We start from the raw sequence: 18,441 nt of genomic DNA, 5'->3' as shown, positions 1-18,441 counted from the left end.
TTTATCTATGTATTGTGTATTAAATAACAGACAACGAAATAAATAAACAAAGTTTGAGCATAATAAAATGTTCTAAAATCCTGCGTGAATTAAAAAAATAAGTTTAAATAATCTATAATGAAATTGGAGTACATATCTGTAATATTAAAATGACTGCTTTTTACTAAATGTATATGAATGTTTTTTTTGTTTATGTACCGTGTATACAACACGGTACATAAACCAAAAAGAAAATCTTTTACAACTTTTGTCTGTTTGTTTGTTCCGGCTAATCTCCGGAACGGCTGGATCGATTTTGATGGGACTTTTATTGGCAGATTGCTGATGTAATAAGGAGTTACTTAGGGTATTTTAATTTTAGAATTATATATACAAAAGAAGTCACGCTGCAATGTTTAAATACTGTCCAGTACCGCGCGCAGCCCTCGCGCTGCCCTCACCTCGGATTCCTCCCACCAACGACTTAATATCACAAAAGGTGCCTAATATAGAATTACTAAATTATAGTAAAATCTGCGAGCTAAAACATAACTTTTTTGTTAAATTTAAACGCGCACGAAGTCGCGGGCACAGCTAGTTCTAAATAATAACGCGAGTGACAACAATCACTTGGTGCGTTATAGTCGTTAGTGGTTATGAAAGTTACTTTAGTAAGTCAAACTATTTAAAACAAATATTGGATTAACCTTTCGCAATCGGACAAGACTTTGTCCGAGCAAAAATCAGTAAGTAAATGAATTTTGTTTAACACGAACAAATTGCCAACCGCGTAAACGATTTTATCTCCTAAACTTTTTACATTTTTTTTTTTTACAAAGGTAAAATTTTTGTGAATTTTGTTGTAAAATTTAATAAATTTCAGCTAACATAAATTCAATTTATTAGTTTGTTTTTAATTGCTTTGTCTCTGGTTGGTATTGACGCCATATTTATCATAATATCATAAATCGAAATATTTTAATGAACTTCCGTAGGTTAGCAATTCAAATTCCTGAAATTGTACAGACTTTTATATCGCGATTTAGGCCAATTTATTATATATACATTTATATTACATATATATTTCATTTCACAAGCACAGGTGAACACTTTAATCCCACGCATAATCCTGACGGTCAGCAATACAACATTATCGATAAGAGTTTAGCAGTAACAGCTTTACTTGCTTTTCGAGATACAGGAGTGCAAGCACTGCTATATTTTTTTTATGATATAGGTTAGCGGACGAGGACATGGGCCACCTGAAGTTAAGCCTCGTAAGGCGCTGTAAGAAATATTACCCATTGCCTACATCATCAATGCGCCACCAACCTTGGGAACTTAAATGTTATGTCTCATGTGTTTGTAGTGTTGCACTGGCTCAGGGGTCAGCTTTCAGCACTACCATGAATTCGTAATTTTTTACGATAAAAGTAGGCAGACGAGGAAATGAGCCACCTGTGATGGTAAGGGATCACCACCGTCTATTGACATAGATGGTTGGATAAAAAATATTAACAATTCCTTACGTTACCAATGCGCCACCATCCTTTGCATGTAGCTATACTGGTTTCCTTACTCTTTAAACCGCCACACAACAATACTGACTACTGCTGTTAGGCGGTAGAATATCTGATAAGTGATACCAACCCAGGCGGGCTTGCACAAAGTTCTACCACCAATTTGTAATCCGATTCTACCACCTATCGAGTTATAGCTGACAAGCCACAGAACCAACGAGACAGCTGACTAAAGAAAAATAACAATCCTCAAAATATATCGTTTACTTTAACACGTTCAATAATAAAAGTTCAAAAGAGTTTAATACCACATATGAAATAACACATGCCATGAAATAAATAACGGTATATCGATAATAGAAATAATTACTAAAATAACTGACGGCGAGGAGCGAGTTATTATCATCTATTTCTGATGGTTATATTCACAGCTTCAGACATTCAAGATTATTATGGACGTAATTGCAAACGTATGAGAAATGTACGTAGAGGATTACTTGTAGGGCTTTTGCTGTGTGAGGTCACCGCGGTACATACAAATATTCTCAACTATAATAATGAATTTATGTCTTCAAACTATCAAGAAGCGGGATTTAAGATTATTGAATACAATTTATCGATCAATTGTAATTTAAATCAAATTATTAAAGTAAAGAGTAGTACTACCGGCACGCCATTGTTTCATGAATTTATACAAAAAAAAATCTATTTTATGTTTTGGCAACACATTTTTCACATACAATTATTTTTCTAACAATTACTAGTTAGACAATGCAACCTCTACCTTAGACGTTGCACTGAAGTCAGGTAACGCAGTAAGGTATCTGAGGTTTAATTTGCATATACAATTCATATAATACTCTGTGGGGAAATTACTGTCTAGATTGCACGACCGTACTGAATTACCTGGTAGTAACTTTGATTAAAAGTTATCATAGTCATAATAAAGCAATTTCAACAACTATTGTTTTCATTACATTTTATTTTTAAGATTAATAAAATCTAAAAAAAAAAAGATTATATAATTGGGATGAAAAGTTTTTTCCTTTGACATAAAAAAAGTAGAAGATATTTTAAAGACAATAAACGAGCTCTTAATCGAACGTGAACAATTAAATATCTAAAATAAGCAGACGATCATTGCGATTATTCCGAGGCGATTATATTTTCGATATCATTAACCAAAAGTAGATCAGCTTTAAAAATAACTAACATGCAATTGTACTATTGACAGCTTAAGTGACATGTTCTTAGAATTCGCACGTGCGCTGACCGCCAACAAACCTGTTGACAGTTACTTTTGGCGCTAAAATTAATTATATGTTATCTGTTGTAGATTCTTAAAAACAAATTGAAGGTTTATTTATAGGCAAATATAGATAATAATATAAAAACTATTAGTAAAGGCCTTCACTGCGATAAATATTATTTATACCGTACCAAATATGTATCCCAGATTAATTGACACCAGACATTTTGTTTTTAAAAATAGTTTAATACGTATGAATCATAATTGCTGGCTGTTTCCATGTTTCGACACCATATAGCAAAGAAGATTGATTGAAATCTTTCTTTTTCAAACATTGCGGTATAGATGACGTAAAGACATGACGAAGGTTGGCAAATGTTGACCATCCTAAGCAATCCTTCGATCGGCTTCTCATAGTCGTACTTCAGAACTGCACGACTTAACCCATATTACGGTCCCGGCCCTATACCTGTTGAATATGACCTTAGTCTTGTCCAAGTTCATATTAGGATCGACACGTCACGCCGGGAAGACTTGCTCAGGCTACGCAACACTTTTGTTTTAGCGACGCTGCAATGATGACCATATTGTGGGCAAAGCGAAGATGTGAGATGTTCTTTCTTTCAACAACAACACTGCTCCATATACAGTCCAATCGAATCCTTAAAGACGTCTCTGATGCGTTAGTGAATAGTTTCGAGGATGTAACTCCCTATCACATACCTCGGCGCAATTGGATCACCTTCATTGATCACCTTCATTCAATGCTGATATTAACGTTTCATACCAATTTCGTAATTAAATACACATGTGTATGAAATGCGTCATATATGACGAAGATCATGCGTGTTATACAATATTTAGTTATAAGTATTACACAGCCTGATTATCTTAACAATACTTTGAGATTAAACCAAACAAAGAAAACAGGTTAGACGAGGAGCGGAAAACTGTTTGCAATTTATACATATTACATTACATTACATTAGCAGCCTGTAAATTTCCCACTGCTGGGCTGTTCCAACACGCTGTTCCAATGCGGGTTGGTGGAATCCACATGTGGCAGAATTTCGTTGAAATTAGACACATGCAAGTTTCCTCACGATGTTTTCCTTCATCGCCGAGCACGAGATGAATTATAAACACAAATTAAGCACATGAAAATTCAGTGGTGCCTGCGTTTGAAACCGAACTTATCGGTTAAGATGGACGCGTTCTAACCACTGGTACTGGTACATAAGTATAAGTAAATACTTAATAGTATTTCAATTCTAAATATTCGTCTAAATCAAAAACTTATTATTAACTTATTAGTTATTTTGCACTCCATCTTGATATATATACCCGCTAGCTGTGCCCGCGACTTCGTGCGCGTTGTTTGAATTTAGCTTATTTGGATATTGTAGTCTGATTTTATATTTATTCTATATATAATTCTAAAATAAAAGCCAAAGTTACTCCTTATTACATCAGCTATCTGCCAGTGAAAGTCCCGCCGAAATTGGTTCAGCCGTTCCAGAGATTAGGCGGAAGAAACAGACAGACAGACAGACAAAAATTGTAAAAAATGTTATTTTGGTATATGTACGGTACATACATATGCATTTAGTAAAACGAGGTTATTTTAATATTACAAACAGACACTCCAATTTTATTATACGTATGGATATAATAATATCGAGGTTCAAAATACGTTCAGCGCCATCTATTACTAAAAGATAGAAAACATTGGGCGTATTAAGCGACTCGCCGTAAACATTCCAATTATTTATATTTAATTATATATTTCAAAAGCGTACTCCTTCCTAAAAGGCCGGCAACGCACCTGCAACCTGGTGTTGCAGATGTCCATGGGCGGTGGTAATCACCTTCCATCAGGTGAGCCTCCTGTGCGTTAGCCCCCTATAACATGAAAAAAAAAATGAAGACAGCTTAAAAAGCGTCTGAGTAACACTTATTACATATTTAAAAATCAAACGTAAAATGAGCGTATCGCTTGGCGTCCAGCCAGGGAAGCCACCGGCGTTGGTGATTTAATTAAAATATTTGTTTGTTAGGTTAGTATATCGATGTTTATTTTTGATTTTATATCGATATCGTTTGTCGTTGTGATTGCGATTAATTATGAATGGATATATTTTTTAATGACGTCGATAGGATACCTGATGGTAAGTTGTCACCACTGCCCATAGACAAGTAATGACGTGTCGCCCCAATGCGCCATCAACCTTGGGAACTGAGATGTTATATTCCTTGTGAGTATTTTTACTTTAGATATTTATGTGAAATTTGTTTTTACCGATATCTTGTTATTTAGTTCTTACAAAATTGATTGATTTTGATCTTAGTCCTTAAAACGAATCAAATATAGAGTTGCTGTCGCTTTATTAAAATTAGTTCAGATATACAAACTAGTTGTATAATAATACTCTATGGAAACTAACAGCTCGTAAATATATCATTACATGAGCAGGTATGGAGTTTATTCCACCACGCCATTCAAACGTCTACCACGTTTGAATGGCGTGGTAACAACTTGGTGTATTATCCAGTAAAAGAAATAGAGAAATTTGACATTCGATTCATTCAGGCATTCTGGCGAAGGTTTCTTTTGCCGCACGAGATTAATTCCAAACAAAAATATGGCATATGAGCGCGGGATTTATGCTAGGGACGCGGGAAAATTTTCAGGGTTGGCAGAATTAGAAGGCTGAGAAAACAATGTTCGCGTCATCAAAAATGCTTTACTAACCATACCATAAAAAAATATATATATTTCTTCAAAAATTGTGTATCGAAATTTTATGGAAAATTTCGATAAAATTTATTCTTATGACATAGGCAAACTAACACCGCTCATTGACATTTGCAAGATCCAATGAGGCTTAGTGCCTAGGAGTAGTGCTAAGGTTGAATGAATTTCCCTTGGTATGAAATTGCAATTTACTATTCGAATATTTTAATAGTTTGTGGGTCCGATTGATGGTCGAGGCGAAGGCGAGGCCTAAGTCCAGCTGTTAATTTAAATTGAAAAAAAATGGTTCAATGATCATATTGTAGTGGATTACTGGAGTCAGTGTTCAAATGCTTCGCAATTAAATCGTTAATTTAAATTACTCATATTAGAAACCTTTTTTTATATATTTTTTTATCTGGTTATACTAATCTTTTAAGAAGACGTCTAAAGAATATTTGACACTTAAAAGCTATATAAATTGTTTTCTTAAATGCGACAAACAGCAGATTCTAATTTTGGTATCGTAGTCTTGCAATAAATTGAAGTCTGAAGTATTTCGTTCCAAATAGTCAAGTAGCTATACGATTTTCGTCACTAAATATGTGTATTCGAATAAAAATTTTTTTTTAATGAAGTCGGTTAGTTTACTATAATACGGTGTAGTACATGAAAGTGCAAATATTTACACAGTCTTCCATCTCTCTCACACCCGCCCAATAAAATTGAGATAAGACCGCTCCATTTGTTTCCTTTGGTAGTGATGAGAAGCTCTATAGTTTCAAGTCTCACTGTTGCAGTGGATGACCAGCCTCCGTGAGTCTTTAGCGAGTAAAACAAAAGAGTGCACTGACGTCACGTACATTATACGTGTGAGGAGTCAAGCGGAACTTACATAATCGCCATTACCGCGCCGTACCATCTATTTGTTCCAACAGTCAGCGCGCCTATTAAATTAAAAGAGTCGGGCATTCGCTGTGTCGTTTATCCGTGACGTGACGTCGACGTGACGACATATACCATCAATATATACTTCATCACAAGTTATAAAGAACTTAAACTATCGTAATACTTATAAGGATGAATGGATAGATCTTTCCTACTCTTTCACGCAAGAACTGCTGAACAGATTCGGATGAAATTTGAAATAGAGATAGCTTACTAACCCCTCCCGACACAGGCGAGCCGATGCTAGTGCGTACATATTTTTATAGTTATTTTCAAAATAGAATCTTAGATTATTTGTTTGTTTTGATTACAGGCAATTTTTTTCGGTGATGGACTTTGAATATAATAATTATAAATGCAAAAGTGTCTGTCTGTTACCTCTTCACGCTTAAACTACTGAACACATTTAGATGCATTTTGGTATGGAGAGAGTTTGAGTCTCGGGAGAGAACTATAATGGTTACTTTTTTTAATTTACCCCTTGAAGGGGTAAAATTAGAAGTGATAGTTTATGTTTTATAATAATGTCGTGCAGGTAAAGCCGCAGGTTGAGCTTGTTATAAATAACGAATTCAAAACGTGTTTTAATGTGTAAGCGTGTAAAAAACGGCTGGCGTAAACTAGAAATAATTGATAGACTCTCGTACACAAACATTAAGTTTTTAGCGGCCAGTCTAGAAAGTGCCTCGTAAAATATTACCGAACCAACTGGCTAAGTCGATGTGTAAACAGAACTAGCGTGTAGTTCATTAACTCGTACAAATAATAAGTGATTTAATATTTTGTATTTGCTTTCGATCAACATTGTTAAATTTTATTTTTTTACTTTTTATTGTAACTTTTTTTTTTTAATTCGGAAGAATCTTCAAAGACTTTCGTCTGTGCTCCTTTGAGTTTTCTTAAATATTAATTGAATCAATTGAGATTTGAACAGTGTATATAAGCTATCCGTCTCGACTTTGAACTGGTAGAATAAAGGTCTGCATTTAATGTATATTGAAGGACAAACTTTCTTCAGGGCAGTCAACTTCGCAGCCGTACGTAGAACAATTCATCAAAAAATTTTTACAATCACATTAATGAGTTAGCATACATGACAAACATATAAACATTAATTATTATTTAATACTAGCTACTCGTCTCGGTTTCGCACGAGTAGAATCTAGATGTATTAAAGACATTTATATTTATATAGTTATATTAAAATATAAGAAAGCTTTCGTAGATAGGTAGCCCATGATCTTAGAAGGAGGCCAGACGAAGGCCGAAGTTTCTTATAAAAGCTGACATTACAAACGCCTAATTACTATTAACGACCTATCGGAGGCTGTAAGATCAGAAAAGACTCTTAACATAAAAATTACTTTGTTTTATTTCATAATAAATACTATACTACTAAAATAATATCAATGTTTATTATATTTTATCTTATTTACTTTTAATAAATATATCTTTAGTATGTATGCCGAGTCCGAAAACAACAGGACGTAGTTCACAAGTGTGTGAGAGAGACAGATGATCCTCTCTATTCCCTCTCTCTCATAATCCGTTGAAACAGGAAATAAATGTAATTAAGATATTAATTTTAAAGTAGTGGGACTCCCGCGAAACTTTGCGTTTATTCAAATGATTTTTTAGGAATTTACACTATGCCAGGTTTTATTTCGATTTCATTTTCTACTTAAACCTTATTTGTTCAGTTAGAATTGAAGTTTGTCGAAAACAATTATGTTTACGTTTATCATTTTTTTTAATACTCTTCTCTAACTGGACTGTAACTTTTTTCTAATCTCTAAAATTAGTTCTTTGTTAAATTTTAACAATTTAGTAAATTGCAATCAAGAATCCTCTTTATATTTCTGCACATCTACAGCTGTAGCTCTTCAACTGAGACCATAACAACTGTTTTTTTATATGCAGCTACCGTCCCGTAACCACTGGGACAAAAATCGACTTACGCTTTTTATGTATAAGATATTTAAATAGAACGAATTAAATTTATAACACTAATTCTCACCGTGATGTAGTAATACAAGAGATTACGTCCCCGTGCAGTGTAAGAGCGATCCGTAAGACTGTGTGACGTCACACGTGCGTCACCGTAGTAAGTAGGTCACGACAACCGTAACCGAACTGGAATGTACACGACTCGTGCTGATGTTTTAATTATTAAATAATTATTACCACACAAACAGTTACAACACGAATTCCTTTTTTTAAATCTAGTCGGTCTTGTATGTGGTGTTATTCTGTAAGAACAAATTCGAAACGATGTCGAAATCGATCCTGAAATGTCAGAAATATGTGACATTTATAAAAATAGAAATAATAGACATAGCTTGCAAAATTAGCAGGCTGAAGTGGCAGTGGGCTGGTCACGTATGTCGTAGGACCGATGGCCGTTGGAGCAGACGAGTCCTAGAGTGGAGACCGCGAATCGGCAAACGCAGCGTAGGGCGCCCTCCAGCCAGGTGGACCGATGACCTCATGAAGGTGGCGGGGACCGACTGGATGCGGAAGGCGGAGGACCGGGAGCTTTGGCGCACCTTGGGAGAGGCCTATGTTCAGCAGTGGACAACGATTGGCTTTTGATTGATAAAAATAGAACGTCTTAGTACGGGGCTCAATACTTCGCGACAAAGTTCAATGGATGGACTTATTTTATTACATTCAGCTACATTGATTCAAAATACTCTTATTGAGCCCCATCGGCATCTAAACTACAGGGGTGATTCTGCGCTAATATTATTGTTCTAAATATCGTTTTAAACCATTAATTTGTCGTCGTTAATTGGGGCCAATTGTCAGCTACTTCATCGTCCAATTTAGTTTACAGAAGTTCTCAAATCTCATCTCAAGAACAAATTGCAAATTTCTCGTGCTGTACTTCCATAATATTTTGGGCAATATTATGAAGGTACAGGGTTTTTTTTAAATATTAGATCTTAGATTCAACCCTTTAGGTTTGTTACTTTAAGTACCGAATTTCATTCAAAAGTTACTTTTCCATTTAGATTTTGTTATTTAGATGTAGGTGACATGGTTTGTAGCTCGGTGATATTTACCACAACGCGTTATGGACGTTTCTATAAAACCCATAACGCGAATTTCGCGACGTAAATGTTTTATAGTGACCACAAGTCATAACGTACTGTGAATTGTTGTTTATTTATTATTATTTCAAATGCTTTTTAAATATATAATATAAATATTTAAAGCCTGTAAATTTCCTACTGCTGGTCTAAGGCCTCTTTTCCGTTTTTGAGGAGAAGGTAAGGAGCATATTCCTCCACGTTGCTCCAATGCGGGTTGGTGAATCCACCAATCCAGGTGGCAGAAATGTGTTCGTTGAAACTAGACATATAGGTTTCCTCGCGATGTTTTCCTTCACTAACGAAGCACGAGATCAATTATAAACACAAATTAAGCACATGAAAATTCAGTGGCGCTTGCCTGGGTTTAAACCCGATATAGTCACGCACTGGGCTTTATCTAAAAATTCAAAAATCACAAAATCAATTCCAGATCTCTATATTATCTTGCCCTCAGCGAAATGCTTGATATAAGATCCAAAAGGAATCTTCCATCTCAGTTCCCAAAATTGGTGCATTGGTGAAGTAACAAATGATTAAAATTATGGCGCCAATGTCTATAAACAGAGGTGAGCATTTACCATGCGGTAAATCGTCCAGTTAAAAGAATAAACATTTTATCTAATTTATTGGCTAACCTTATTCTTGGACGAGTTAATTATAGCTATAAGGACTGAAAGTGCTAAAGTTTCATCATACGGAATGCGGAAGTTAGCCCCCACGCAGCTTCCGTAGAGACCTAACAGCTATTTCAAAAGTCTTGGAAATTAAATTATTGATCCCTTTGTCGACTGATCAGATGTGAGTGTAGTGGAAGAGTTGCCTCCTTTGAACCAAATAATTCTATTAGTATGAAGATTTTTAGCGTCATTTTTATGGTGCTGTCAAGGTTTAAATGAATGTTGTTTTTTAATTAAAATAGGTAGGCGAACTGGCTAATGACTTATCTGGTGCTAAGTGCGCACCAGCACCCATAAACATTGGTGGTGTAAGAGATATTAACCATCCCTTACATCGCCAATGCGCCACCAACCTTGGGAACTAAGATGTTATGTCCCATGTGTCCTCATTAACCTTTCGAACCGGAATACAACAATAGTTATCATTTTTGTCTGACAGAATACATGATGAGTGGGTGGTACCTGAGATGGTATAACTCAAAGCCCAACCACTAAATAGACCTACCATACCGTGGACTACAGTTTAGTCACAATGGACTGCAATGAAACCACTATATCTTGGACTATTAAAAAAATTACACAACATACTCAGTATACAAACCTTAGATTTGCACATTCCGTGCGATTTGCGATAGCCCTTCAACGATACGCACTACACTACAAAAGTTCTTGATTAATGAATCTTTATTTATAATAATTCAATTTAAAATTTTTCTAGGTTATATTAGGTTTTTTTATGTTATAGCTGGCAAACGACCAGGATGCTCACCCACCTACTTACTTTTGCCTTTAAGTGTTAGTTAGACGGACTGCCTCGTTGGTCTAGTGGCAAGATAAAGGGGGGGATCCCGAAATCCTAAGAAAAAAATCTTTGTAACAGTGCCGGAGCCCTCCCTCTCATAAACATATGAGAGGGACGGAATAGATAGTGCACCTGTGCTTCCGCACACACTCTTGCACTATAAATGTCCAGCGTAGTTGACTGGTCTCCCTTGAGAATGGCATAGACCACGTGCATACAAAAATTCATGAGGATCGGTTGAGTTCAGACGTAAAACTGTAACAAACATATAAATAAACACACTTATACCTGAAATGCATTGCTATTCCGGTCTGCATTGAATATATATCAATTTGATATATTGATCGCCATATTTTATAAATTAATAAACTGAAAATTAATGGTCTAGTCGTGAAATTTATTAAACATATTAAATCAAAATACTATTCAGCGTCTATTCTAGTCAAGAGAAGGCGTTTATTAAAACTTTTATTAAGGAGAGTATTTTAAACATATTATAAAAAAGTTTTTAATTCAGACTTTAAAAAAATATATCAGTTTGTTCAAGTTGGATCCTTCGAACTTTCATTATTTGTAAAACTGAAAGGATCGGCAACGAACTTTGAAGTTAGTGTATTTTTTCTCTAGTTATACTCGAAACGCTATTCAAAAAAATGTATAATTTATTATACAAACACATTATAGAAGGCTTACATTAGTAAATTTTTGTAATTTCTTTGAAGACTTTGGAAAAAAATATTACTACGCTTTGTCATTGAAACAAACCTTATTCCGAGTAATTTGTGAAGTATTGGCAAGCATAAACAATACCACGGGGCTTATATATCTTAGAAAAGATTCACGACCTTAAGGACACATTTTAGTGGCTTTACGCGCGCTCCTAAATAAAACCTCGATAGAGTTTTAATTTACATACAAATTTATAATTTATATTATTTGATATCTTATATTATCTGTGGTTAACTTGACATATATTGGAACAAACTATAATTCAATAGCCATCTCTTCACGTGATGCGTGCACAGATAATAAAAATAATTTATGGTACAATTATGACAGTTTTACTGTAGCGATATTTTATGATTATTATAATAATATACGTAGAGCATGAAGTTAAATTATTTAATAATTATTATTATTTAATTAGACAGCCCGTGGGATTCTATTTGTTGGACTATATTATTATGGTCTCCAGACTATATATTAACAGCAAGCTTTTCGCTATTTCTCAAGTAGATGAGTGTTTATGAAAGAAAAGACTTAGTTATATGAATTCTACTCTGAGCACGTCCTAATCCAACGTGCAATCTTTTATGGTACTCCCTCGGGATAGACATCATTCAACCCGAGGTGGCCAAAATTACAAGGCGAAGGATAGGATTCGTCCCTCGCCCGGTGGTGCATAAAGAAAAACTATTTGTTTTCATTGTAGATTCTATTATGAAAAACCGTCAAGAAACTCAGTAGTTTATTTTAAATATTATTAATTTAAACCTTTAAATTGAAAGACTAGCTATCCGTCATATATTTTAGGCGATAAAATAATCTCCAGTTTCTGAAGCGCTGGTCAAAGTCAGATTTACTAATCCGATTAAATACTAAACGCTCATTGGTCCGGTATTGCGTCATCGGTTGCCATCGACCAATTACCATTAAGTTTATAATAAAATTACTTAATTTAAATTTGATCAGCGTTTCAGACACCAGACGTAAGTCAGTTACAAGTGGGTAGTGGCACACAGTGGGTGCTATCCAGACGGGCTCCCACGAAGTCCTATTTCAGAACATTCCTTTCCCTTTCCTTCATAAGATTTATATATTTTTCTGTCATTATTTAAGTAACAGTTTGTGTCCGCGTCTTCGCTCGCGTGTAACTGGGACTGGTGGGTGTTAGGTACTCTATGTTGTTTTCTGTACACAACAACGTGTATATAAAATTTCACGATGATCAGTTGATGACAAACAGACAAATTCACTTTCAAATTTCGAATATTAGTCAGGATTGCTTCACCGTCTATCACATTAGACTGCGATAGAATATCTGATGAGTGGGTGGTACGAGCTACACAAAGCTCTACCACCAAGTTAAGTCTTTTTAAATTTCCTTTTAGTTTTATAAGTGATTAATATCATAATGGCTCCGATACTGTATTACCTAAATATAATTAAATGTCTGCAATAATATGTTAAAAAATAGTTGCTAATAGTCTTAATTTAGACGTGGTAACTATAATTATACTCGTATTGGTTCATTGTTATTAATGATTTTTAAATCATCGGGGTGTAACACATTTCAATACTGAGATTCACTGTCCAAGTATTTAACATAGCGTTAAATACGGCACAAATACAGATCGTTTGCTATGTAATTTGAACTCTATTTACTGGGACATTAAATTCATTATTGAGCTTTTCCGTTTGGTTTTTTGTCTTTATTATCTCCAAAGACGTGTTTGTGGATGGCGTATCTTCCTGTTAAGAGTTCGGTAGTTTGATGTGTCTGCGTGCTTTCTTTGCTTCTATTCTTGTTGTGTGTCAGTCGTCTTTTTTATTTCGTTGTCCATTGATGTTATTCTGATTTTGGATTCGTTATCTGCCCTGGATATTATTTGGCTAGACTCTCCGTGATCATTTTATAGCTCAATCGCTTTTAGTTCTGATCATTTCGCTTACGTCGCATAAGATTCCTGATATTTAGCTCATATATTATCTGTGATTTTACGTATCAATACAGTCAGTAAAAAATTGCTTTGGCGCCAAATCTATTTGAAAAATCTGTGCAAGTTTTGATGCTTGGAGCTCATTCTGCCACGCTGCTTCAATTGTGATCTAACTTACGATGTTTCGGCAATCATGATATTTTTTCAACCATTTGTAACGTCACACTGACAGATGTATAATTTTGTTGTATTTTTTACAAATGTAAAATGTAAATAATAAAACTATCGGTCGTAATTAAGCACATGTATATTGCAGCGATGTCTACCCGGCTTTGAACCCGTAATCCTCAGCTACAAATCTTTTTTACAATTAGGCCATCTCGGCCAGTAATATATTTACAAATTAAACAGATGGAAACTCTTCGCTTCGGAGTGTTAATTGGGAACGACTAGCCGCTTGGCACGAGACTGGCTTTGTCAATATTCTGCCAACTTTAATACCTAGCGTACCTTCTGTTAGTAGATTCACTTATTGATCTTTCTCATTGGTGCATAGCGATCTGTTTCATTCAGTAAAATAAGAGCGACGCGACATCTTTGATTCAATATGTCACGCTAATATTAAACCACGTTCATATGAGTCAATTTTAGTCGATCAATTAAATCGAAGCGTTGAATCGTTTGAACAGAATTTTAAAAACTTTTGATAAATGTTTACCACTTTTATCGTTGCTTAAATCGATTGAAATATTTCGTTCATTCAATTCCAAAATTGAAATATTTTTTTTACTAAATAATTGTTTACTAAACTAAAAACTTTATTTTTGACAGTAGTAACGATTCGTATGGTATTTAATTAATTAAAAAGTACCCTTTACGTTTCTTTATTTAAAAGTATCTACTGAATTTCTTGCCAGATTCATTTACTGGATTAGATATTCCGAAACGGAGTTCACAATTGATGCTTTAAGCTTTGATTAATTGTATGTGTTGATAGACTTTCAAAGCTGAGAAAGCGTCGAAATAGTGGCCAACAGTTGGCCACTAAGTACACACACACATCTAAAGTAGGATGACGTTTGGCAATAATATTAAAGACAGATACTCAGAAAATATTCTGTTTAAAAATAATATAGAAGTAATAACGTTATATTTACGATCAATTTATTTAAATTTACTTTTATTTTATTTGGCACTATGTATTCAGATCTTTGATTGCATCATTAAATTCATTTAAAAAATATAAAAGAAAAATCTAGTTTCCATGCCAAGGGGTCAAGGCTACAGCTACGTGACGCTACGTCAAGTGAAATGAAATGAGAGATGCATTCAAATGAAACCACAATGTGACGACATCTATGATGATATAATAAAGCGGAAGACTGCCTCGTTGGTATAGTAGGCTAGCTTTAAGCGGGCACAAACCTCAAGACCGCTCGTTCAAACTCAAAGTAGCACTAGTAGTACGCATAGTAGCAGCTTAGTGTCTATTTGAGTCGAGTATTTATTCCGTTTTTAAAGTCGTCAAGATGTGAAAGGTATATAATGTGAACCTGTGTTATTGCACATATTTGTGCACTATATTATATTACACACAGATAGCTAGTCTCCTTTCAGAGTGGATGCCGCCACTGGCCGAAATTTGGTCAGGAAAACTGAAAAGTTTCTTTTTTGTTTGTGTTATTCAACACAACAAAGTTAACTCAACAATTGTTGAACTAATTTCGAACTTTGATTTCGTCTAAATTATTCAATACAATCAGTAATTGACAAACAATAAATATATAAAGGACTTTAACGGCCTTACATAAAACTTTTTAGAAGGCGATTTGTTAAACAAAGCTGTCTTCTTCTTGTTAATGTCAAATCAATTATGATGGAAAGAGATAAATCCATTTTTAACTATACACCCGCTATGCAATGTATAAAGGGCCTTAAATATTTTATTAAATAACTTAATGACTATTTGAGATTGGATCCTTAAAAAGCCCTTCAACACAAAATGACGTATCTATTTGGATAAAGCGATTGTTTTCTGCGAAGCCAGAAATTTATCAACGCTCGTAGTTAGTGTACCAAAAAATCATTCAAATCGATAACGAGGTACAACACTAGTATAATAAATTATCGTTATAAATCATATCTCTACGCCCTGTAATATTTATATCATTTAATTGATTTTAAACAATTAATTTTGATAGCAACAATGTGACAAAGATACGGCCGAGTGCAGTTGGCACGACATCAAGGGATCAGGTGCGAATGGGATTGCCAGATCTTAAATAATGACAGAATGGACTGTGAATTATTATAATTTTTAATCATTTATTATGATATAGTTATTTGATTAATCATTGAACAAGGGAAGAAGGAATAGTTGTAGTTGACTTTCTGTCACAAAGGTTGTTTGAAAAGAGAACGCTATATCGATAAAGCCGTTCTTGCCCATCTTTAATCTGCTGAATCTTCGGCTATAATGTATGGTGTTTGCCATATAAGTCTATTAAGAAATAAAAAAAAAACTAGCTTCTTTTTTTATAATTATTTTCAAATCGTGACGTAATCCTAATTTTAAGACTAAAAATATTCCACAATGTTTTGTACAGGCCCGTCTTGGTACAATTCAATCACTAATTGTTCTCGACGACGTGGATCAGCGTAGATAATTATCTACTAACTGGTTTACTTGGCGGTAAACCTTTCTGCAAGTTCTTCTGGATCTGACTCATCAGATTTTTTTATAACTACAAACAGCAGTACTTGGTATAATTGTTGTGCTCCGATCTAAAAGTAAGTGAGCCATGTACAAGGAGCATAATATCTTGGTGCCCAGGGTTAGTGGTGTATTGGCAATATAAGGTTTGAATGGCGGTAACCACCTTCTGTCAGGTGATCAATTTGGCCTCCCGCATATCAAAATAATAAAAAAAAAACAATAGCCGTAAAACAAATATAACAATTGTCTATAAAGTAAATGGAATTCATTGTAAGATTTATATAAATACTTTTTATAATATTTTCTAAGCCTTACAGCATCGGACCTTTGCGACGATGAAAAGAATATTCTTTATAAGACAAAACGGATCCAACGATATTCTAAGATTGCTTGTCTGAACCCGGTCATAAAATTTATGATGAAAAATTCAAGATCAGAATTGAGCAAGAAATATCATATAATATTTTCTGATTTGAAAAATAATTTCTATGAAACTTATATGTATGTATATGTATATAATAGTTTTCGCTTATATGTATTTTAGCAAAAGAAAAAGAAGATTGTCACCCTGCGGCTATTTCTTAAGATACTCCAAGAAAGCCTCAGGCATTCCCAATCCACTCATCTAGCTAGCGAGTCCTTAATCCTTAAAATGTCCTTTACGACTGTAACTATAAAATTGCTTGGAAACACAACCCCGCGGGCTGAAGACCAATCATTACGACACAGATGATATGACATAGTATGACATAGTATAAAGGTGCACACTCCCGGCGACATCGCCCTAAGCCGAAGGTCGGACTTATCAAATGCAAGAATGCGAAATCCAGAGCTTATACAGCAAAGCTGGAGATTTTAAGAGCATGCCTTATGGCAGATCCATTAGAAAATTAGCGTTGTTTACGTATTGTGAAAGTTTATGTATAATTCAATAATATATTTTGGCATTTTTATTTCTCGTCATTGAATTATTCTCAAACTTAAGTTAATTTCACTGTGTCTGACATTAAATACACAACGAAAGCAACTTCGTATCAACCGGGTGTACCATGACACCTTTCTTTACAGAAACCTATTTTATATGATTTTTTTTTCAAATTTAAATAAGTCCGCTTTATTATTCAAAAAAAAATCCCTTCTTACCAAGCAAGCCTTTAAAGCAGTACCAAGTCTTAGAAGTGCAAATTAATTTTATACTACAAATACTTCAAAGTAAATTAAAAAAATAAACTATTTTTTTTTATTCAGGTACAAATTGTCAACCGCCGAGGACAAAAGGTTATGAAGATTGATTACCGTGACAGTATGTCGCAATGATTGTTTGATTGTATATAACTTAATGACTTTAAAATAACTAACTGTTTTATCATTAATACTAACATAACTAATTTGTTGAGTGTTATCAAAACTACCAATTAATTATGCTTTTATAAAAATAAACTGTGGCAACATTTTGTAGGTTAAATCATTTTTTATTTTAAAAGACTCCAATATAATATTTTCGTACCCAGATCTGGATAAAATTTTTAAGGATCTCCGTTCAAACACAAAAATGATTATCAGAATTGGTTGATTTGATAACAAATCATTCGCAAATATCTTGCAAACTTTTGCCGATTTAAGATTTCTGTTCTTTTGTCATGGATCCTAGTATCGGATCTTAAACAAATTTACATAGCAGCATCCCTGAGATCCCCTTTTTAACAGAGAATTATTAGAGTCAGAAAACGTGGTACTTTTCGAATCGACAACCTCGTTTTTTGAAATTAGTTAAAAAGCATTTCATTTAATAGATAAAATTACTGACTTTCAGTCTTTAATATTAATTTTCGCTCAACATAACCTTTCAATATTAATTCTATTTGACTTTTGTTCTAGAAATCGTCTGTTATGAAATTTAGTTTAGTTGTTATTTGTTTTGTGTGGAAAGTTCGTGGAGTATTGTACTTTTCTATAAAGTACTATATATAGATAAGGAAAATTGCTTTATTTAAAAAAGCGAATGTGGTTATAAATTGTATAAATACTTTTTGAATAAAACTTTTTCGGATTCCATGAGAG

The 18,441-nt window shown here is 34.1% G+C and overlaps 1 protein-coding gene across 3 annotated transcripts in view; it reads left to right on the top strand.

Annotated features, from left to right (window-relative positions):
* LOC125073421 (NACHT domain- and WD repeat-containing protein 1) overlaps nucleotides 1–18,441 on the top strand; it is a 57,949-nt gene that overhangs the window by 10,890 nt on the left and 28,618 nt on the right. The window contains exon 2 of one of the 3 annotated variants that reach the window (XM_047684242.1): nucleotides 17,629–17,658. The exons of the other annotated variants lie outside the window; for them this stretch is intronic. Within the exon in view, the coding sequence (XP_047540198.1) occupies nucleotides 17,629–17,658 (30 nt within the window). The remainder of the gene's footprint in view (nucleotides 1–17,628; nucleotides 17,659–18,441) is intronic. 3 annotated transcript variants of the gene reach the window in all.

The sequence above is a fragment of the Vanessa atalanta genome, chromosome 24, assembly GCF_905147765.1.
Source record: "Vanessa atalanta chromosome 24, ilVanAtal1.2, whole genome shotgun sequence".
Classification (NCBI taxonomy): domain Eukaryota; kingdom Metazoa; phylum Arthropoda; class Insecta; order Lepidoptera; family Nymphalidae; genus Vanessa; species Vanessa atalanta.
The sequence above is the reverse complement of the archived record's forward strand: the minus strand, read 5'-3'. Positions and strand labels throughout refer to the sequence as shown.